Source organism: Pleurodeles waltl, chromosome 1_2, assembly GCF_031143425.1.
Source record: "Pleurodeles waltl isolate 20211129_DDA chromosome 1_2, aPleWal1.hap1.20221129, whole genome shotgun sequence".
NCBI lineage: Eukaryota > Metazoa > Chordata > Amphibia > Caudata > Salamandridae > Pleurodeles > Pleurodeles waltl.
In genome coordinates, this window is record NC_090437.1 from 1023040966 (window position 1) to 1023065023 (window position 24058).

Consider the following 24058-nt stretch of genomic DNA (forward strand, 5'->3'; position numbering starts at 1 on the left):
CTGGCCTGTTTGGTAATTTGACGCGAGGTACTACTGATAGGTCCAGTAGTGTTGTGTACCACGATTGGCGAACCCAAGTTGGTGCTATGAGTATTAGTTTGAGTCTGTTTTGACTCAGTTTTTATTTACCAGATAAGGAATGAGTGGGAGAGGGGGAAAAGCGTAAGCAAATATCCCTGACCAACTGATCCATAACGCATTGCCCTCGGACTGAGGGTGTGGGTACCTGGACGCGCAGTTTTGGCATTTTGCGTTTTCTTTTGTTGCGAATAGGTCTATTTTGGTGTTCCCCAGCGAAGAAAGTAATCTTGTAGGATCTGGGGATGAATTTCCCATTTGTGTGGTTGTTGGTGATCTCGACTGAGATTGACGGCTAACTGGTTTTGAATGCCTGGGATGTATTGTGCTATTAGGCGAATGTGATTGTGAATTGCCCAATGCCAAATTTTCTGTGCTAAGAGACACAGTTGTGACAAGTGTGTCCCTCCTTGTTTGTTGAGGTAATACATTGTCGTCATGTTGTTGGTTTTGACAAGAATGTGTTTGTGGGCTATCAGTGGTTGAAATGCTTTCAATGCTAGAAACACTGCCAACAGTTCTAAATGATTTATGTGCATTTATTTTTGTTGATTGTCCCATTGTCCCTGTATACTGTGCTGGTTGAGGTGTGCTCCCCACCCCATCATGGAAGCATCTGTTGTGATCACGTATTGAGGCACTGGGTCTTGGAATGGCCGCCCTTGGTTTAAATTTATAGGGTTCCACCATTGAAGCGAGAAGTGTGTCTGGCGGTCTACCAACACTAGATCTTGGGAGTTGACCCTGTGCTTGTGTCCATTGTTTTGCCAGGCACTGTTGTAAGGGCTGCATGTGTAATCTTGCGTTTGGGACAATGGCTATGCATGAAGACATCATGCCTAGGAGTTTCATTACAAACCTCACTTGGTAGTGCTGGTTTGGCTGCATGTTTAATGTTATATTTTGGAACGCTTGTACCTTTTGCAGACTTGGAGTGGCAATCGCTTTTTAGTACTGTTGTATCTGGGATGGTTTTAGATGCGATTTTTGGTAATTTATAGAAAACCCTAGTTTGTGTAGAGTTTCTCGAACGTATTGTGTGTGAAGAAGACACTGTTGCTGAGTGCTAGTTTTTATTAACCAATCTTCTAAGTATGGGAATACTTGCATGCGCGGTCTCCTTATATGAGCGGCTACTACTGCAAGGCATTTTGTGAATACCCTTGGGGCTGTTATTCCCAAATGGTAGCACCTTGTATTGGTAATGCACGCCCTGGATTACAAACCTTAAGTATTTCCTATGAGAAGGATGTATGGGTATGTGGAAATATGCATCCTTGAGATCTAACGTTGACATGTAGTCCTGTTTTTTGAGCAAGGGACTCACGTCTTGAAGTGTTACCATGTAGAAGTGATCTGATTCGATGTAGAGATTCAGCGTTCTGAGGTCTAATATGGGTCTCAACGTTTTGTCTTTCTTTGGAATTAGGAAATATAGGGAGTAGACACCTGTTCCCTTTTGATGGTTGGGTACTAGCTCTATTGCTTGTTTTTGTAACAATGCTTGGACTTCTAGCTGTAATAGGTCTAAGTGTTGTTTGGGCATATTGTGTGCTCTTGGGGGCACATCTGGTGGGAAATTTATGAATTCTATGCAATAACCATGTTGGATAATGGCTAGGACCCATGCGTCCGTAGTTATGTTTGTCCAGTTTTTGTAGTATGCAGTAAGTCTCCCCCCACTGGTGTTAAGTGTTGGGGGTTTGTGACATTGAAGTCACTGTTTGGCTTGAGTTGTTTTAGGGCTTTGGAATCTCCCCCTTGCTCTTGGGAATTGTCCACCCTTGTATGAGCCTCGAAACCCTCCTCTCTGGTACTGCCCCTGATAGGTGGGTCTAGTTTGTGAGGTGGAAGGCTCTGGGGTTTGAGTACGAAACCCCCCTCTAAATTGTGGCTTTCTAAAAGTGTCTCTGCTTTGTGGGGAGTAGAGCGCGGCCGTGTCTGTGTCCTTCTTTAGTTTTTCAATTGCCGTGTCCACCTCCGGCCCAAACAATTGTTCCTGGTTAAACAGCATATTTAACACAGCTTGCTGGATTTCCAGTTTAAAACCTGAGCTCCGTAACCATGCATGCCTGCGAATGGTTACCACAGTGTTGACTGTCCGTGCTGCTGTGTCTGCAGAGTCCAATGAAGACCTTATCTGATTGTTGGAAATTGCTTGACCTTCAACAACCTGTTGGGCACGTTTTTGGTGTTCCTTGGGCAAGTGCTGTATAATGTGCTGCATCTCATCCCAGTGTGCCCTGTTGTAGCGAGCCAGTAGAGCTTGCGAGTTAGCAATCCGCCATTGATTGACTGCCTGTGCTGCCACTCGTTTGCCCGCGGCATCGAACTTCCGACTTTCCTTGTCAGGCGGTGGTGCGTCTCCTGATGATTGGGAGTTTGCCCTCTTTCTTGCTGCTCCCACGACCACCGAATCTGGTGTCAGTTGCTGTGTTATAAACACAGGGTCCGTTGGGGAAGGTTTGTATTTTTTCTCTACCCTAGGCGTGATAGCTCTGCCTTTCACTGGGTCCTGGAAGACCTGTTTTGCGTGTTTGAACATGCCTGGGAGCATTGGCAGACTTTGGTAGGAGCTGTGGGTGGATGCCAAGGTGTTAAATAGGAAATCATCCTCTATTGGCTCTGCATGCATTGCTACATTGTGGAAAGTAGCTGCTCTCGATAATACCTGCATATATGCAGTGCTGTCCTCTGGAGGGGACGGCCTTGCCGGGTAACAATCGGGACTGTTGTCGGAGACCAGTGCATCATATAAGTCCCATGCATCCGAGTCATCCTGTGTCATCCCCGTGTGTGTCGGTGACTGCATTGGGGGTGTTGTTACCGGGGACAGCTGTGGTGAATGTAGTGGAGAAGGCTGTGGCGAAAACCTTGGTGGTGGTGTTTTATCTCTTGCCACCTTTGCCTTTGGCTGCATCTCTGACTCCTGAAATGCCAGATTCTTTTTATTTTAATTGGAGGAAGAGTTTGTATTTTACCAGTCTCTTTCTGGATGTGCAGCATCCTTTGAGTATGGTCTGGTCCCCCATACTTATTTCCTGCTCAAATCTGTGCTCTTGCATTTGGCTGGAAAGCCCGTGCTCTTCCATGTAGGAGCCTATTTTCGGCTCAGAGGCTGACCTTTTCGGTACCGAAGGTTTCAAAACAGTCTTTTTCGGTTCCGAGGTAACCTTTTTCACCTTGGGTGTGTCGAACTCTCGGTGCTGAGATGGTTCGGAGCCTGTATCTCGAACAGAGTCGGATGTCTTCGGTTGATATGTGGCCTTTTTCAGTGCCGATGGTTGGTCACCGTGTTTTTGGGTTAAGCCATGGCCTGTTGGCAGTGGCATCCCCTTGGCCCTTATGATCTTGGAGTGAGACTTGGACGGGGCAGTTTTGCTCAGTTTTCTGCGTTGTCATCGGTAGCTCACTTTCAGAGTCGTCCGAGTCCGTTCCTTGTATGGAGATTCTTTCCTCCTCCTCGACATCGATCTGTTCTGTCGGTGTCGACGCCATTTGTAGTCTTCTTGCTCTTCGATTGCGTAGGCTCTTTTTCGATCGAAATGCCAGACAGGCCTCGCAAGTATCCTCCCTGTGTTCCGGTGATAGACACAGATTACAGACCAAGTGTTGGTCTGTATAAGGATACTTGGCGTGGCAATTCGGGCAGAAGCGGAAGGGGGTTTCGACGATGGACGCGGTCGGTCCGACCAGGCCCCGCTGAAGAGTGGAAGCCCCGAAGGGCCGCCGGAGCGCTTCTACTATCTGTGTCGATATACTAACACTAAACCGGTACCGAGCGCGAACAATACCGTTGAATTTTCGATGCTTAGCTAACTTTCCCGATTCAAAATACGGAGCGAAGAGGAACACATCCGAACCCGATGGCGGAAAGAAAACAATCTAAGAGGGAGTAGACGCCCATGCGCAATGGAGCCGAAGGGAGGAGTCCCCCGGTTTTGTGACTCGAAAAGACTTCTTCGAAGAAAAACAACTTGTAACACTCCGAGCCCAACACTAGATGGCAGGATAATGCACAGCATGTGTATCTGCAGCTACACATGCCATCGAACATATCTATATACATCTACATCTACATATGTACAAATGTTGTTAACTTAAATGACTACAGGCTGCCGGGGAGGTGGGAGGGTGCATGTGAATTTGCAGTGGAACATGCCACAAACAGATGTACACTGGGTAAGTGACATTTTCCGTTCGATGGCATGTGTAGCTGCAGATACACATGCTGTGCATAAACTACAAAGCAGTTAGTACTCCCATAAAAGCAGTGGTTAGCCTGTAGGAGTTGAAGTTGTTTGAAATAATGTTCTGAGAACAGCTTGACCTACTGTGGCTTGCTGTGTTGCTAAAACATTTACACATTAGCGTTTAGTAAATGTATGTGGTGTTGACCAAGTAGCCGCTTTACATATTTCAGCCATTGGTATGTTTCCTAAAAAAGCCATTGTATCACCTTTTTTCCTTGTGGAATGTGCTTTTGGAGTAACTAAGAGTTGTCTTTTGGCTTTAACATAGCATGTTTGGATGCATCTTACTATCCATCTTGCTAATCCTTATTTTGAAATGGGGCTACCAGTATGAGGTTTTTGAAAGGCTACAAACAGCTGTTTAGTTTTCCTGAATGGTTTCGTTCTATCTATATAGTACATTAGTGCTCTTTTAATGTCTAATGTATGTAGAGCTCTTTCTGTCACAGAATTTGGCTGCGGGAAGAAGACTGGTAGTTGCACTGTTTGATTAATATGAATAGGCGATACCACCTTTGGTAGAAATTTATGGTTAGTTCGTAGTACAACTTTATGTTTGCGTACTTGTATGAACGGTTCTTCAATAGTGAAAGCTTGAATTTCACTGACTCTTCGCAATGATGTAATTGCGACTAGGAAGGCAACCTTCCATGTTAAGAATTGCATTTGACATGAGTGCACAGGTTCAAATGGTGGGCTCTTAAGTCTAGTAAGCACTATGTTTAAATTCCAAGAAAGAACTGGAGGCGTTCTGGGTGGAATGATGTGTTTTAAGCCTTCCATGAAGGCTTGGATAACAGGAACTCTAAATAAAAAGCTGTGCTGTACATTTTGCAAATATGCTGAAATTGCAGTAAGATGTATTTTTATAGAAGAGAACGCTGAATTTGATTTTTGTAAATAGCATACAATATTTTGTATTGATGCTGTAAGAGGGGCAATCTGTTTAGATTGACAGTAATATACAAATATTTTCCATTTGTTAGCAGAGCACTGTCTAGTAGTGGGTTTTCTTGCTTGCTTAATCACTTCCATACATTCTGATGGTCGTTGTAAATACCCAAATTCTATGACCTCAGGAGCCAAATTGCCAGATTGAGTGTGTTGGGATTTGGGTGCCTGATCTGCCCTTTGTTTAGTGTCAACAGGTCTGGTCTGTTTGGGAGCTTGGAGTGTGGTACTACTGACAGTAGTAACAATGTTGTGTACCACGGTTGACGTGCCCACGTCGGTGCTGAGTATCATATTGAGTGTGTTTTGACGCAATTTGTTGACTACAAATGGAATGAGTGGGAGGAGGGAAAAGCGTAAACAAAAATCCCTGACCAATTGATCCATAGAGCATTGCCCTTGGATATGGGTGTCTGGATGCGAAGTTATGGCATTTTGCGTTTTCGCTTGTGGCGAACAGATCTATGTTTGGTGTTCCCCATTGTTGAAAGTATTTTTGAAGTACTTGAGAGTGAATCTCCCACTCGTGTGTTTGTTGTTGATTTCTGCTGAGAACTGAGCCAATTGGTTGTGAATCCCTGGAATGTATTGTGCTGTCAGGTGAATTTGGTTGTGTATTGCCCATTTCCAAATTTTTTAAGCTAGGAGGGAGAGTTGGGACGAATGTGACCATCCCTGTCTGTTTAGGTAATACATGGTGGTCATGTTGTCTGTTTTGATCAGGACATTCTTCTGAGTGAGAAGAGGCTGAAAAGCTTTGAGTGCTAGGAAGACAGCTAACAACTCTAAGTAATTTATGTGTAGCGGTTTGTGTTGGGCATCCCATTGTCCTTGGATGTTGTAATTGTTGAGGTGAGCTCCCCAGCCAATCATTGATGCATCTGTTGTAATTATGGTCTGAGGCACAGGGTCCTGAAATGGCCACCCTTTGTTTAGATTTGTGGAATTCCACCACTGAAGGGACATGGATGTTTGGCGGTCTATCAACACTAGATCTTGAAGCTGACTGTGTGTCTGTGACCATTGTTGTGCTAGGCACACTTGTAAGGGCCGCATGTTTAGTCTTGCATGTGGAACAATTGTAATACATGATGCCCTCATCCCTAATATTTTCATGACAAATCTGACAGTGTACTGTTGACCTGTCTGTATGTGTGCAATTATATTTTGGATTGCTTGTATTCTCTGTGTATTTGGACTTGCTAGCGCTTTTTGAGTATTTAGCATTGCACCTAAATGCTGTTGTATTTGTGCAGGTTGTAGTTGCAACATCTGGTAATTTATTGAGAATCCTATTGTGTGCAGGGTTTGAATTACGTAATGCGCATGGTTTTGACACTGCGTATGACTGTTTGATTTTATTAGCCAATCGTCTAGATACGGAAAGACAAGTATATGTTGTCTTCTTAGGAAGGCTGCTACTACCGCTAGGCACTTTGTGAAAACCTTTGGCGGTGTTGTTATTCCGAAGGGTAACACTTTGAACTGATAGTGCTTTCCTTGAATGACAAACCTGAGATATTTTCTGTGCGCTGGATGGATGGGTATATGAAAATGCACATTCTTGAGATCTAATGTTGCCATGTAATCGTGTATTTGGAGTAATGGGATAACATCCTGCAGAGTTACCATGTGAAAGTGTTCTGACAGGATGTAGAGATTGAGGGTCCTGAGATCTAATATTGGCCGTAGGGTGCCATCTTTTTTGGGGATGAGGAAATACAGTGAGTAAACTCCCGTCCCTACTTGATTTTGTGGCACAGGTTCTATTGCTTGTTTGAGTAATAGAGATTTGACTTCTTCCTGCAACAGAGTGATGTGTTGGGTGGTTTTGGTGGAGTTTATATCAATTCTAGACAATAGCCATTGCGGATAATTGATAATACCCAATTGTCTGTGGTAATGTTTTGCCAATTGGTGTGGAACTTTTGTAGTCTCCCTCCCACAGGGGAGGAGTGGAAGGGAATGAAACAAGTCACTGTTTACTGTGTTGTGAGGCTTGTTTAGGTCTTTGATATTTCCCTGTACCTCTGGGGTACTGGCCTCTAAATGTGCTCTTAAAACCACCTCGTTGGTATTGAGAGGTTGGTAGGCCGGTTTTGGCTGCGATGTGGATGCCTGTGCAGTTTGAGCCCTAAATCCACCTCTAAACTAGGGTTTCCGAAAGGATCCCCTGTATTGTGTGGTGTATAGTGCACCCATCGCTTTTGCAGTGTCTGAATCCTTATGCATTTTTTCAATTGCAGTGTCCTCCTCTGGGCCGAAAAGCTGTTTTTTGTTGAACGGCATATTCAACACAGCTTGTTGGATTTCGGGTTTGAACCCTGAGGACCTAAGCCATGCACGCCTCCTGATTGTGACAGCAGTGTTGATGCTCCTGACTGCTGTGTCTGCTGAATCTAGGACAGAACAGACCTAATCTGATTGTTGGTAATGGCTTGCCCTTCCTCCACTATCTGCTGTGCCCTCTTTTGATGTTCCGTGGGGAGAAGCTGAATTATATCTTTCATCTCGTCCAAATGGGCCCTGTCATATCTAGCCAACAACGCCTGAGAGTTGGCTATTCCTCATTGGTTGGCTGCCTGGGATGCCACTCTCTTCCCTGCAGCATCACATTTTCTACTCTTTGTCTGGGGGTGTGGGGGTGCATCACCTGACAACTGAGTTTGCCCTCTTCCTGGCAGCACTTACCACTACTGAGTCTGGAGGGAGTTGCTGAGTTATATAGACAGGATCAGAGGGAGGTGGTTTGTATTTTTTTTCTACTCTAGGAGTTAGTATTTTTGCTTTAACAGGCTTGCTAAATATTTGATCAGCATATTTTAGCATGCCCGGGAGCGACTGGTATGTTGTATGTGAGGAGGAGAGTGTATTAAACAATAAATCGGCCTCCAATGGTTCCGTGTGCATGGTGACACTATGGTATGCTGCAGCCCTAGCTAACACTTGATTGTATCCTGTACTATCCTCAGGTGGTGAAGGCATAGAGGGATAGCAATTAGGGTCATTGTCAGAAATGGGGTATGGATCATAAAGATCCCATGAGTCCACATTGTCCTGCTACGAGTCAAATGAATGTGATGGTGACTGCATTGGTGTAGTACTGGTAATAGGAGAGATATGCACGTGTGGAGAGTGAGGAGGAGAATGAGGAGGAGAATGAGGAGGAGAATGAGGAGGAGAATGAGGAGGAGAAGGTCTCTCCTTTGTCTTTGGCACTTTAGCTGGAGGCTGTGTAGTGTCCAATTCCTCCTGAAAGGCTAATTTCCTCTTAGGTTTTGGAGGAGGTGCTGTTACAATTCTGCCAGTTTCTTTATGGATATGAATCCTGGCTTGCCTTTCATCCATTACTTCCAGAATTGGCTGTATTTGGGAGTCCTCCTCAGTAGTTTTATTGCTTTCTTTGAGTGTCTTAGAAAGTCCAACGTTCCTCAGCGTAACCTGCTCTTTTCGGCTCCGAAGCGGGCTTTTTCAGTATTGAAAAAGATGGCGTTGTGGATGGTCTCTGCTCCGAAAGGGTTTTTCGAACTTTCGACTCGGAATAGCGGTGTTTACTCGAGTTAGAGACTGAGCTTTTGGTCGACTCCGATGGCTTCGGAGGAGTGGTCTTTTTCGGTGCCGAACTGGGGGTTTGGTCACCGGGTGTCTTCTTTCGGGTCGAGCCACGGCCTTCCGGCAGTGGCGTCCCCGAGGCCTTAAATTTTGGTTTACAGGCACAGGGGCAGGCCTGGTAACGTGCTGTCCTGCCGTGACCGGTCTGTCCTCCTCGGAATCCTGATTGGAGTCGGATCCTCGAACGAAGACTGCGGTCTGCATGATCTCTTCCACTTAGACGTCGAGATGTTCGGAGCTTTTTGACGCCATCTCCAGCCTTCGTGCTCTTCTGTCCCGAAGTGTCTTTTTTGATCAGAAGGATCGGCAGGCCTTGCAATTTTCTTCCTGATGATCTGGGGAAAGGCAAAGATTACAGACGAGGTGTTGGTCTATATAAGGGAATTTAGCATAGCACAGAGGACAGAATCGGAATGGAGTCTGATCCATGAGGCTTCCACGCGGTTGGCCTGACCAGGCCCGAGTTGGGCGCACGCGCCCCGAAGGGAGAGTAGAGATGTTTGTTCCGACGGTACCTAATTGTCGATAGAAGATGTAACGCGATCGAAACAATACCGACGAGATATGAAGCATTTTCAAAGTTTTCCGAATCAAACTATCGGAGCGAAAGGAAATGCGTCCGAACCAGACGGCGGAAAGAAAACAATCTAAAATAGAGTCTATGCCCGTGCGCAATGGAGCCGAAGAGGAGGAGTCACTCAATCCAGTGACTCGAAAACACTTCTTCGAAGAAAAACAACTTGTAACACTCCGAACGCAACACTAGATGACAGAACTATATGCACAGCATGTATATCTGCAGCTACACATGCCATCAAACATATATATAGCCTCTGACCCAACTACCAAAACAGTGATATGAATTGATATAAATAAGTTGACATCAATGACCACAATCATCCATGTGCTGGTAGGGGTATGTTAGTTTTGTGTAGTCTTACTTGTTTTTATTCTGATATACTTGAAATTACAATAGCTAGCTGAGGAGAGGCCCAGGTACTCTCGTTGAGGACGAGTATCCTAAACGTCTCCACCTTAACACAGCCAGGCAGCCAAGTAAGAAGATACTGTATTCTAAAACTCATGGCTCTAGTTAGTTACTCTACGCACAGTAAATTGCCTTTAAAAGATGTTGGCCTGCATAAAGAAAACTAGCAGGCATGCACAAATAGGTGAAATACTCCAGATTACAAAGGGAAAAAGTACAGATAGTGTGGCGGTCAAGCTACGTTGTACCTGACCAATAGCAAAAAACCTACCCAATTATCTTGCACAGAGGCTGAAAGTCAAAGAGCACCAAAATGCTAGATCGTAAGGAAGGATGACAGCATAACTGGCAAAAGAAGTGATTTTCAGAGACTAGCTGTAAAATCGGTATCTAGCCCCTGGAGAGATCCTGCCTACTTTCCTTAATGCCAACTTTTCAGACGGGTGACTCAGTGAAAACCTTAATATGCAGAAGTGATTATTTCACTACATAACACACATCAGTTATTGGCATACTTAAACAGTTGAACCAATACTCATTGAATTAAAACCTGGCAAGCTAAACGAAGTTATCAAATGACTGTTTATAATTTAATCATATAAGGTTAACAACTTAAAATAAATACAGACGATTGGAACCAGCGCTCATTCATGTTAGCACCGTCTAGATTAAATCACAAAATATACTTTGAGGACTGATTCCTTCAAAATGCTAGAAAGATGTGGGAGCAACTGTTATATAAAAATAAAAATATTAACAATAATTCAAAGTCTGTCAATGCCATTTACATAGGGTGTTAAACATATAACGTGGCTTACCACTGATCTTTCAGGATGTCCAAACAAATCGCTCCTGTAACTGAGCTAATATTGGGATGCCATATTTTGGTTATAAACCGCACCTAGAACATAAAATAATACTATGAAACAACCACAAAAGTAAAACAGCAAACTATTAGTATTAGACTGTGAGGAAATTGAGTGTATTATATGGTGTGGTTGTACAACCTCACCGTTTAATGCGGTTACCAGCCCTCATTGGGGACAGTAGGTTTTGTCTGTAAAACCGTCAGCTCAACTCTGGGTAGCTGTGGCACTGAGCAGCAAGGGTTACATAGAGGAACAAGTGTTGAACATTTAAATAATACCAAAACACTTAAAGAAGAAATCTACAAAGCTCAAGACCAAGAGAGCAGTCAGCTGGCTGTTGGAGTTCTCTTATCTTGGCTGGGCTCCAGAGAGGGCTTCTCCTTGAGCAGCACACGTCAAGCAGTCTCCCTCTCTCTTCGCTAGCCACCAGGTGCAGTTGTCTGTGCATTCTCTTTTCCGCTGGTAACTCAGTGCAGCGTGGCAGTCCATCTAGGGATGCCCTATTTATCTTCAAAAAATGCCCTAAAGGTAGGATGCGGTTGATAGGCAACGGGCTACTGTGTTACCTACTTCCTGATGACAACTTCTTGAGAAGTGTGGCATATGGTTATCCCAGGATGCATTAACCTCCCGACTTCCAAAACAGCAAAAACCCTCTCTCAACACTCCGAGCCCCCAACAATTGGGGGCAAAAAAGGGTTTAACAAGTAGATTCTCCTTTTCTGTACCCACTGCCAATCTGTCTGTGTAGGAAAGTGACACTGTTGGCATGGTTACCCCCACACCCCCAACATTTCTTGCCTAGTGTTTATGTCAACTTTGAAAGTGAGCTGGGATCCTGCTAACCAGGCCCCAGCACCAGTGTTCTTTCCAAAAACTGTTCCTTAGTTTCCACAATTGCCACAACCCTGGCACACAGTTAAGTCCATTGTAAAAGGTACCCATGGTACCAAGGGCCATGTGGGCAGGGAAGGTCTCTAAGGGCTGCAGCATGTATTATGCCACCCTAGGAGACGCCTCACCTAGTGCATGTATACTGCCTTGCAGCCTCTGTGTGCTGGTGGGGAGAAAAAGAAAGTTGACATGACACCCCTCTCAGGGTGCCATGCCCCCAAACCACAGTCTGTGGCATAGGAAAGTCACCCCTGTAGCAGGCCTTACAGGTAGGGTGCATTATACCACAGGTGGGGGCATAGCTGCATGAGCAATATGTCCCTACAGTGTCTAAGTCCATCCGTGTAGTGTAGCCATACTGAGTATGTGGTCGGGGAGCTTGTCATTACGAACTCCACAGCTTCATAATGGCTTCACTGAATACTGGGAAGTTTGGTATCAAACTTCTCAGCACAATAAATCCACACTGATGCCAATGTGGAATTTTGTTGAAAAATGCACACAAAGGGCATCTTAGAGATGCCCCCTGAATGTAAGCCAAACTGCTAGTGTCAGACTGACCAGTCTGGTCCAGCCTACCGCTTTCAGACAAGTTTCTGACCACATGGGGTGAGGGCAGTCTGTGGTCAGAAACAAAGCCTGTCCTGGGTGGAGGAGAGTCACACCTCACTCCTACAGGACCTGTAACACCTGGCGGTGAGCCTCAAAGGATCAGGCCTTGGATTACAGTGCCCCAGGGCACTCAAGCTAGAGGAGCTGCCTGCCCCTGGCAAAGCCCTACTTTTGGCAGTAATTCTGGCGGGAGAATCAGGGAGGCGAGAACACCCCAGCCAGGACCACCCCTAAGGTGTACCGAGGTGAGGTGACACCCTTTCTGCAGAATCTTCCATCTTGGTTTAATGGACATGGACCAATAGGATTAGGTTTGTGCTCCCATCTCCCCAAAGGGAGTGGGCACAAGGAAGGTGTAACCACCCTCAGGGACAGTAGCCATTGGCTACTGCCCTCTGACCCCTAAAATGCTCCTAAATCTAGGATTTAAGGGCCTCTCTGAACCCAGCTCACCAGATTCCTGGCGACTTGACAAGAAGGACTGCTTAGCTGAAAACCCCAGCAGAGAAGAAGGAAGCCCTATTGGCCTGTCTCCTGCTTCAAAGAACCTGCAAAAGAACAGCACCGCATCCAGCAAGACCAGAGACCTCTGTCAAGCTCCAGAGGACTGCCCTGCACCCTAAAGGACCAAGACCTCCTGTGGACAGTGGCCCTGTCCAAGAAGAAACCAACAATCAAGGACTCCCACCTCACTCCGAATGTGTGAGTCCTAACCACTCTGCACCAGACGCCCAAAGCCCGTGACCAGGTGGTCGAACCAGCTAGAGAGGATACCCAGGTGGTTCCGAGCAAGTGCCCACCCTGGGTTGACCCCTCCACGACTATGCCTGCAGAGGGAATCCTGAGGACCCCCCCTGACCGCGAAAGCTCCGGATGAAAATATCCGACACCAAAGGACCCACTGCACCTGCAGCCCCCAGGCCTCGTAGAAACAGACACCTGGGGCAGCCACGTTCAGCAGGTGGCCATCCTCCCTGTCCAACCGGCAGTGTGTCCGAGACACCACCCTGGTCCTCGTCTGCAGCGACACCTGACGTCCCGTATGCACCCGGCCACCCCTGTGCCGCTGAGGGTGTGTGTTTGGTGTCTACTTGTGGCCCCTCCAATGCTCCTATAATCCTCCCTGGTCTGTCCTCCGAGCTGCGGGTACTTACCTGCAGGCAGGCCTGATTCAGAGTCCCCCATCTCCATAGGAGCCCACGTTAAATTTGCTCAACTTTGACCTCTGCACCCGGCCGGCCAAGTGTTGCTGGTAGTGGGTGTTTGGGGTTAACTTGAACTCCAACCGGTGGACTTCCTAAAACCCATAGACTGAAACTGTAAGTATTGTACTTACCTGTAAAAAGATCTAACATTTCTTCCGCCCCAAGATTTGTTTCTGAAAATTGCGGTGTCCATTTTTAAAAGAGATAATTGCCAATAATTCAAAAACTGTATAACTTATCGATTTCAAACAAAGTACTGTTGATTCATGTGTGAAATACAAATCTATTGAAGTACTTACCTGCAACTTGAATCTTGTGGTTCTAAAAAAAAACAAAAAAACATTGGTCTGGAGTTAAGTCATTGATTGTGTGCTTCATGTACTGCCTGTGTGTGTGTGTGTGTGTACAACACATGCTTTGCACTACCCTCTGATAAGCCTAACTGCTCGACCACACTCCCAGAAAAGAGAACATTAGTGTTATCTACTTTACCCTCTGTTAAGCCTCTGGGTAACTCCTGGACTCTGTGCACACTACATCTCATTTTGATATAGTATATACAGAGCCAGCTTCCTACAGTCTGGCTAAACAATAGAGCAGCCCTCTTTCTCAAGTGTTACCCATTTGCCCTTGAAAGGCAGCTTCTCCTTTGAAGCTCATCTTTTCTGCTAACACCCATGTGGCTTCCTGGAGGAGGGAGGGGAGGCAACACCTCTCTCCCATTCAGGCCTTTGTGTCCTTTCCTAGGAGTTGTTAGCACGTCTCCCCAGGATGGCAGAAAGCTATATGTAGGACAAGTCCCATGCACATCAGTAACCGGGCAATGAAAACCTCAGGCAATTAAAATGGCAACTTCTAAAGTTGCATTTTGCCCACCATTATATTGGATATAACTATCAAAACAAATTAAATTAACTGATTCTTTTGATACCAAACAGTACCAATCTTATCAGTCCTATTCAGAGGTTAGTGGGGCTGGGGTGCCAGCTTGTAAATCTGTACTTACCAAAGGGGTTATTATCCTTTCCACAGCAATTTTAGTTTTTTTTGCTGTGGAACATGAAGAAATACAGGTTTCACCTTTTAACGTACAGCACCTTGCCTTAGGGCATGTTAGGCCTTCCATAGGGGTAACATATACATTAAAACGGAGGTCTGGGCTTTGCCATTACCTTAAATGGCAAAGTTGAGTTAGCTCTTCCAGTCTCTACTGGCAGACTGGTAGCCATGATTTACCTTGTACCACTCAATGTGGCACAGCAAGTACTGCAATCCCTGTGGGAGACACTAACTTACAGGCCGTGGCTACCGCTCGTCCTGTATAATAGGGACTTACAAGTAAGTTAGGCTATTTCAATTCTGGTCACACCAGTTAAACATTAACCATTTTAAGGGTCACGATGCATGCATAGAGTCCTGTGTATCAGGGCATTTCAGAGCCATTACGTTAGTACCTTATATATATATATATATAGTTTAAATTTCCTTACACAGACCACATAAACTGGTGGGAGATACTTGCCAGTTCACACTGATCTGTATTACATTCACAAATGCTGATTTATTTCGACCTTTGTGAGAATCCTGAAAGTTTTTTAAAAAATTAAATTGTTTTATGTTAAAATAAAAATGTAACAGCATCGTCTGTAACTCAAACACAAGATATGGCTACATTAAAATCAACATTCTCCATCATATATTAGAGTTCCCAATTCAACCTTGCATTCCAAGCCGCCGATTGCGATTTCTGCCAAATTTGCTGTACTCAACCCTCCTACCAAGTGTGTTCATATTTCTGCAGGCATCTTCGTAAGTCTCAGACTTGCTTTTCTAGCTTCTGACAGAAGTCTATCCCAAGCTCCACTTTGACAGTGGGGGAAACTTTTGCAGCTCTTCAAGTCTAGGATAGTTTTGGCCATCAGGAAACCGCAGCCCCACAAAAAGCGTCAAGTACCTAACAGGGTTTACATCATCGAAGGCATCAAACAAGGACAGTTGAGGCATCGCTTCAATGACAACCCCCATTATTTTGGACAGTATTCTGGCCACTCTACCCCATTAAGGCCTAAAAGTCAAACAATCACACACCAAATGAAAGAAACCCTTGCAGCCCTCAGCACCTCAATAAAGCTGGCAAAGGGTCATTAGTGAAGTCTGTCAGTTTGCATCGTCCACTGGACCCATGTCTGCCTCCCAATTAAACAGAAGAGCTTGAAAGGAAATCTAATGCGTGGATTCCCAATTTTTGCATATTTGTGAGATTTCTTCCCTAGAAAGGGGGCCATGGAAACCTTTGCCTACAATAAACTAAACTGAGTAATGTTGTCTAATTCAGCAACATATTCGGTCTCAACATGCTGAAGATGTAGGTACCTGATCAATTGGGTATTTAATAACCAATATTCACCCTGTACTCTGAGAAGGCCCTGGCAGTGTTAGCGGAGACCACATCTCCCAGCATAGAAACTCCAAACAGCTTTAAAACCCCAACAGCATAGTTATTACCATCTACCAAGGAATCTGTGCTGTCCGCTTCCCTTGACACTCCATATTCTTTGTCACATCACTCTAGACAATGGCAACAGCTTCAGTTGCTGGTAGAACCCCAGGGTGCCCCAATGATGCCCAGGAAAGTGTGGACCAATGCTGTATGGAGCCTAAAACATTTTTGGGGTACTTTGCGATGGACATTTTCCAGAAAATATAATATCCTAGATAGTTCCACAATTTTACACAGTCACCCTTAACACAAAAGGAATATAGGAAGGGGCAACCAGTGCTGCTACGGGCAATCAAGGGAGAGATCTTGCTGTCCCGGTATTGAGCAGGTTTCTCTAATATTTGTATTCTCAAGTAAAGTATTACTGTAGTTAATACTCTCAGCTGTACTTAGGTGGCCCAATCAGTTGTATTTGTGACCTCCCCCCACCCACCCCAGGTGGAGACTATCTTTGCCCCTGTGGACTCTCAGCCCAGAATAAACTCTAAACTCATCAAGAAGATTTCACAGCACTTTAACAGAAAAGCTGGAGAGGAAAAAAAAACTCCCCAAAGGACAATACCTATGCAAGGCATGGTTTCCTATCTCAATAAAAACAAATGCATTAAAAACCCATTCAAATACAAAAACGAGTTTATACACAAAAGAAGCAGCATCACTGACAACAATGGCACATCTTTTTAAAGGTGAAATATAAGGAAGATATGTTTCAGATTGCATCAGATACAGGAAAAGTGCACTGTCTACTTAAGGCAGATATTGCGGTATTCAGTTTTAGAATGAAGTACGGAAGCAGTTGGTTCCTTAGACAATTTTACCGTTCAGAGTAGAATCCCAGGACACATGGCTGTAGTTCAGAGTAGAATCCCAGCATGCAGGGCTATACTGTAATCTGTTTTTGCCATAGGTAATTTTGTATATAGCTTAGCTGCCTTGGCTAATACCTATTACACTGTATAAAAACCCCACCCCCTTTTCTCCTGATGCATAGATAGGCATTGAATTTAGAACTATTTTCTCCAAATGGAGTGGAGAGTATATTTTTCTTCATCAGAAGAAACAGAACGCGCTTGGTGGGAACTCCACCTGTATTTTTTCAGAGGTTTTGTTTAGGGCATTTTTGGTGTTGAAATCAAAAGTAATAAAAACTGCTAAGCTGACAGCCAGAAAGTCTGCATACTCCTGCCTCTGACACAGGGAAGAACACTGCATACTGGTCTAGCAAGGAACTCTGGCACACTACACCAAAAGCATCCACTTTATTCTTTCTTTCTCTGGAGCAGTTCACAAAGTTCAACTACGAGCATGAAGCTTTGATTTTGCTGGGGGTACAACCAAAGAATCAGGGATGTGATAAACCAAAGGAATGTTGGATTTTAATCTGAAGCACACAGTTTTGTGCCCATTTTTCTTTTTCTTTGGACTAGACACTGAATGAGCACACAAGTATGAGCTTAATTCTATGAGGTGCTAGTAAGCCAAATAAGTTCTTTGAGTGCTGGGCTGATGCTTGATTAAATCATATTAGACAAACTTGCTACTTGACTCTACAGTTGATGCAACTTTTGAAGTAATTTATTTTAGGAGCTCCCCGATAGATTATGTTGCAATAATCAAGTCTTGAATGCACGATAGCTGTGATAAGAGCAATACTGTGTTTTAAATGGAAGAATAGTAAGTTACTTTCCTGTAATCCTAGTTCCCCTCTAAAGAAATTTGCATAACAAAATCAGAAGCACTGATTTGTCCCTCACTGGATTCAGGGTGAGGTTGGGAGGCAAGGATTGAGGGAGCACACGGACAAACCTTTCTAGTATAAACCTCATTAAAAAAAAAAACACTTTTGAAGTGTACTTCTCTTCTAAACCCACTACTTTTGTTGTCACTGCTTCCTTCATCTTCTCAGTCTGTCACCAGTATGAAATTCAAAGAGGACAGCTTCAGCAAAAGGGAGACTGATAATTTTAAGACGGGAGTCTAGCTTCAAACCTCATCCAAGACGCATAACAAAGACACTCTCAGGATCTAAGGAAACAATGGTGTTTCTGCAGGTGGGGGTGTGGGCTGACGCCAAGAAAATGTGGCTAAAAAAGGGCTTAAGAGTGGCTCAAAGTCGAACCACTTGGCTTCGATGTTCTCTATGGTGATCTTGACAACATGGAGTTAGAACTGCTCGATGTCGACCAATGGCATCTCCTTACAGTCCCCAGATCTGTTGTAGAGTGCTCAGTAACTGTGGTCTTGGTGTCAATGTCAGTGCTGCTGTCAAACTCCTTGATGGCAAGCAGGCTGGCGCCCCACCCAGTTTCAAGGGTGACTGGTATTTCTGGATGTGGGCAGGTGTGCCTAAACTGGTGGTGCCTCTCTCTCTCCCTAGATCTTCCTCTAGGAGAGTGTCATGAGATGCCACAGATTTAGAGGGCGTATGCTCTATAAGGTTTTTTTCTTTCTTATTCTGCCTGAGGTCTTCTAGGTTTCCTCAGAGGCAACTTCCCCTTGTAAACTTTCAGATTTCTTTCTGTCATTTTCTGACAGAGTAACACTTCTTTACAGTATGTATAAAGGTAGGAGCGGTACTTCCCAAAGAGTGAAGGCATTCTATGAGAAAAAAAAATCTTTTAATCCTTTAAAGACAGGAAAAGAGTGAGAACCTATTCTAAGACGTGAAAGACAGCAAATGATGTTGAAAATGTTAACAATCTGAAGGGGGAAAAAGAAGAAAAAAAACGAGTGTTCAGCGAGACAGTCAGAACGAGGCAGAAAACAGAACTAGGGCTGTGAGCCAAACTGCCAGTAGAGTGCATACTCTGAGATGGAAGCTGCTGGCTTCTTAAAAGGAACATGTTTGCAACCTATGCACATTTGACCGGATAGGCAACTTTTTTCTCCATTTTTCTTTCCTTCTGAAGGGAGGTTCGAAGATACTTTGATTATAGGCTACCTTGGTAAGTGCAGCACAATGCTGCTAGGTACAGCTAGGTACTGCAACTTATTTATTTATTTTATTTTTTTAATTCAAGAAAAAAAATTCTTAGAGAAAAAAAACACAGTACAAGTGGTCCTGTTTTAGTTAGTCATACAAATGTCCACATGTCACCAGACTGCAACACTGAGGTGTCTAACTCCAACTACAGATGTATGAGGATGCTTTAACCCCTTCGTCGCCACGGATGTAATGGTTACGTCCATGGCTGCGCCCGTGTGGCGCCATGGACGTAACCATTACGTGCTGGGACCGGCCCTCATGGGAAGCGCTATCGCTCCCCGCGAGGGCCACCCACCCCCCCAGGCCAGGGCTGAAAGGGGAATCCCTTCCACCCCTGACCCCCCCCACGTGTGACATCAGCGCGTGATTGCACGCTGTTTGTCACAGGGTCTCCTCCCATCGCGCTGGAAGCTGAGAGAAATGCTTTGCATTTCTCTTCCGATCACGTGGGGGAGGCCGAGAGAGACTTCGAAGGGAAGTAAAGTTATTTTCTTCCCTTTAAAATCTCTCTGCGTTTTGGCAGCCGGATTGAAAGCAATCCGGCTGTCAAAACGCCCACTAGACACCAGGGATTTTATTTCAAAAATGAAATTGACATAAGGAAGCAACCCCTTGGGCAAGGGTCGCTCCCGGGGGGACATTTTTTTTTAAGGCCTTTTCTGCCCCCCCCCTGGGGGCAGAAACCTCTAGGCACCAGGGATTAAAAAAAAAAAATTGTTTTGTTTTGTTTAGTTTTTTGTTTTAGATGTGGGGAGCGACCCCTTAGGCAAGGGTCGCTCCCATAGGGGGCAAATTATATTTAGGCCATTTCTGCCCCCCTTGGGGGCAGATTGGCCTATTTTTATGAGGCCAATCTGCCCCCAAAGGGGACAGAAACCACTAGACACCAGGGACTTTTTTTTTTTCGTGAATTTCACGTAAGGGGAGCGACCCCTTAGGCAAGGGTCGTCCCCCCTGGGGGGCAAATTTATTTTGGGCCATTTCTGCCCCCCCTTGTTATTAGGCGACCTGCCCCCCCGGGGGGAAGAAACCTCTAGGCGCCAGGGCTAAAAAAAAAAAAAAAATTTTTTTTTTTGTGTGTGTTTTTTTTGTTTGTTTAGAGATGGGGAGCGACCCCTTAGGCAAGGGTCGCTCCCCTGGAGGGGCAAATTGTATTTAGACCATTTCTTCCCCCCTTGGGGGCAAATCAGACGATTTTAGGTGAATCTGCCCCCAAGTAGGCAAGGTTTCCCCAGGTGCCGGCTGAGCTAGAGGCCAAAATCCACAGGTAGGCACTGTTTTCTGTAAAAAAAAAAAAAATGGGATGTGTCCATGGTGTGTTTTGGGCTATTTCCTTTCGTGGGCGCTAGGCCTACCCACACACGCGAGGTACCATTTTTAATCAGGAGACTTGGGGGGGAACGCTGGGTGGAAGGAAATTTGTGGCTCCTCTCAGATTCCAGAACTTTCTGTCACCGAAATGTGAGGAAAATTTGTTTTTTTAGCCAAATTTTGAGGTTCGCAAAGGATTCTGGGTAACAGAACCTGGTCAGAGCCTCACAAGTCACCCCATCTTGGATTCCCCTAGGTATCTAGTTTTCAAAAATGCACAGGTTTGGTATGTTTCCCTAAGTGCCGGCTGAGCTAGAGGCCAAAATCTACAGGTAGGCAGTTTGCAAAAAAACACAGCTGTTTTCTGTTAAAAAATGGGATGTGTCCATGTTGTGTTTTGGGGCATTTCCTGTCGCAGGCGCTAGGCCTACCCACACAAGTGAGGTATCATTTTTATCGGCATACTTGGGGGAACATAGAATAGCAAAACAAGTGTTATTGCCCCTTGTCTTTCTCTACATTTTTTCCTTCCAAATGTAAGAGAGTGTGTAAAAAAGACGTTTATTTGAGAAATGCCCTGTAATTCACATGCTAGTATGGGCACCCCGGAATTCAGAGATGTGCAAATAACCACTGCTCCTCAACACCTTATCTTGTGCCCATTTTGGAAATACAAAGGTTTTCTTGATAGCTATTTTTCACTCTTTATATTTCAGCAAATGAATTGCTGTATACCCGGTATAGAATGAAAACCCACTGCAGGGTGCAGGTCATTTATTGGCTCTGGGTACCTAGAGTTCTTGATGAACCTACAAGCCCTATATATCCCCGCAACCAGAAGAGTCCGGCAGACGTAACAGTATATTGCTTTCAAAAATCTGACATTGCAGGAAAAAGTTACAGAGTAAAACGTAGAGAAAAATTGCAGAATTTCTCACCTCAATTTCAAATTTTTTTTTTCCAGTTATTTTCTGTAGGAAACCCTTGTAGGGTCTACACAAATTACCCCTTGCTGAATTCAGAATTTTGTCTACTTTTCAGAAATGTTTCGGTTTCTGGGATCCAGCATTGGTTTCATGCCCATTTCTGTCACTGACTGGAAGGAGGCTGAAAGCACAAAAAAGTCGTAAAAATGGGGTATGTCCCAGTAAAATGCCAAAATTGTGTTGAAAAACTGGGTTTTCTGATTCAAGTCTGCCTGTTCCTGAAAGCTGGGAAGCTGGTGATTTTAGCACCGCAAACCCTTTGTTGATGCCATTTTCAGGGAAAAAACCACAAGCCTTCTTCTGCAGGCCCTTTTTCCAATTCTTTTTTAAAAAAACGAAATTTTCACTGTATTTTGGCTAATTTCTTGGCCTCCTTCAGGGGAACCCACAAAGTCTGGGTACCTCTAGAATCCCTAGGATGTTGGAAAAAAAACGCAAATTTGGCGTGGGTAGCTTATGTGGACAAAAAGTTATGAGGGCCTAAGCGCAAACTGCCCCAAATAGCCAAAAAAAGGCTTGGCACCTGAGGGGGAAAAGGCCTGGCAGCGAAGGGGTTAAAGAAAGCTGTTTTGGACACGCCCTAAGATGGCAGACAGGTGAGACGGAGTTTGGTGTCTGTCTGCCTGCCGCCCGAGGCCCACGCCGCCAGTGAGCCCATTAGGGAAGGAAAAGCACTGCACCCGTCGTAGCTGGGATGACCGGACCCCAGCGACAGACCGGGTCACAGAGGTGGGGCCGGTGACTGGGCCAGGAGGTCCCCGTTCGTCTCGTTAAGATGGCGGGCGGGACCAGGACTAGTGCCTCCCTGCCCGCCGCCTGCGAACCATGCAGCCTTTGGGGCCCCGGGACACGAATGGCACGGTCCCCGGCCCCCCACAATAATAAAGAGGAGGGGGCGGACTGTGATCTGGCGGCGGCCCAGTAAGTGGCAGTGCAGATGACTGGGAAGAGGAGAGCATGGGGGACCCTGCGGGCACGCAGCTCTGTAGTGGTATCCCCTGCGGGGGCCCCCATGAAGTAATGGCACCAGCCCCGGGGGGGGCACACGCGAGGGGAAGAGGTGGCGCATGGGGTCCGGTGGGGCCAGCAGCAGTGAGGAGAGGGGCAGCGGTACCTGTGAGGAGGTGAAAGGCGCGGGAAGCGACTGCGGAGGCTAGTGGGGAGTGTGCTTCCTGGCCGCGCGGCTCCCGGTGGAGGAGTGGCAGCGAGACAGAGGCAGCAGCGGCGGATGGGGACCACCCGTAGCTGAAGGGGTAGCGCCCAAGGTCCCGTGAGGCTTCTGGTGGGCCCTACAGGCACGGGACCAATCCTACAGAGATCTGTGGCACCCGTTTTTCAAGAGTTGACTTGCCCTAAATACCTACGTCTCCTTCGTCTTTCAGAGAGTGGAAGTCCCCAGAGCAATGAGAGTGGGGCATCTTCTATGAACCACACGCACGCTCCTACATATGGGGTGGAGGGTCCCTATGGCACCCGAGGGTGGGGGGGGGCGCGTTAGGGAGGGGTTGGGGTTAAGGGTATGGGGTAGTTTCCACCAATTGCATTTTTACTTTTTGGAGGGCAAAGTTAAGGCTCAATGAAAATATTTGTTTTGCAGTTGTCTACAAAACTTGAAATGAGCATCCTGCCAGCAGAAGACAGTGTATACCTTCGGAAGCAGTATGCACAATGCTCAAAATTATCCAAAACTAGCAGTATAACCAGAGTTCAAAGGCACAAACATGTCCTTAGCACCTGCACAGTTCCTTCACATTTCTGACAAAGTGACATTGGGTGGTGCTGGAAGACTTAGTTCAATCACTACAACTGCCTTTAGGCAACCATTATTTATGGCTTCTCATGCTAAATCACTGTCATCACCCCAGAGCAGATCAAAGAAAAGTCACAGGGGAATTATCTACAATATATCACGTTGGGTTAGAGTGCAATGAAAGCCCTTGATTCCTCTTAAACAGAGAAAAAACAAAAAGGTGTTTTAAACAGTCTTTGATACAAACAAACCAGCTAAAGAAATAGGACCTACAAAAATGTCATTAAGTGGTGTGTCTGAAAAGTAGTGTGAAACATCTATCAAATTAAACAGTGTACCAACTGCAGAGTTTATAGCCTTCAATCTCTGAATACTAATAAAATTAATCAGTCTGTAAGGGAACACTTACCTTGGGGGGGTTGAATGGATATGTTTCTGGAATTTTTATCTCCAACTGATATCGTCCACCTTCATATGTATATATATTTATATAGATATATAGAGAGAGAGAAAAATACACAGTTATTACTCAATGTAATCAGAGTGCTCAATTTAAAAACATTAACAATGATTAAGGTAGAGGTTCACATTTCAAAGCATAATGGATTAAAACATTGACTATCCGCATTTTCTTTTGAATGCTTTTCCTTTTACAATTTACAATCACCATCCCTGTTTTGATACCTCCAACTTCTAGCAATCACAATTCCAAGTATGTGGTCTTAAAAACTGAGAAATTACAAGTTTTACTGCAAATTAGAACAGCGAAGTAGTCCTTGTCAAGTGAGAAATCAAACTGTCAAATTTGTCATACAGAGGTCAAGATGGTGTTATAACTTAAGATCCCAAAGCCTTTATTTTGTACTTTGTACATTTACTTTAAGTGTACTCTACCATGCCTTCAAGAGCTTTCGGGGGCCAAATGCTATTTGAGACGATTTTAGAAATGTAATGATGTAGGACAGATTGAGTTAATCTGATTGAGTCCTATCCAGAGCTGCTAATTTCTACCACATGCAAGATAGCGGGATTTCTTAAATTGTGTCCACTTCAGGCTGGTCAC

The 24058-nt window shown here is 45.1% G+C and overlaps 1 protein-coding gene across 2 annotated transcripts in view; it reads right to left on the reverse strand.

Moving 5' to 3' along the window:
* Positions 1–24058, reverse strand: part of UBE2K (ubiquitin conjugating enzyme E2 K) — a 164450-nt gene that overhangs the window by 67503 nt on the left and 72889 nt on the right. For both annotated transcript variants that reach the window (XM_069202022.1, XM_069202025.1), the window contains 2 exons: positions 23405–23463; positions 10701–10783 (listed from right to left, as the gene is read on the reverse strand). In XM_069202022.1, coding sequence (XP_069058123.1) covers positions 10701–10783; positions 23405–23463 — 142 coding nt within the window. The remainder of the gene's footprint in view (positions 1–10700; positions 10784–23404; positions 23464–24058) is intronic.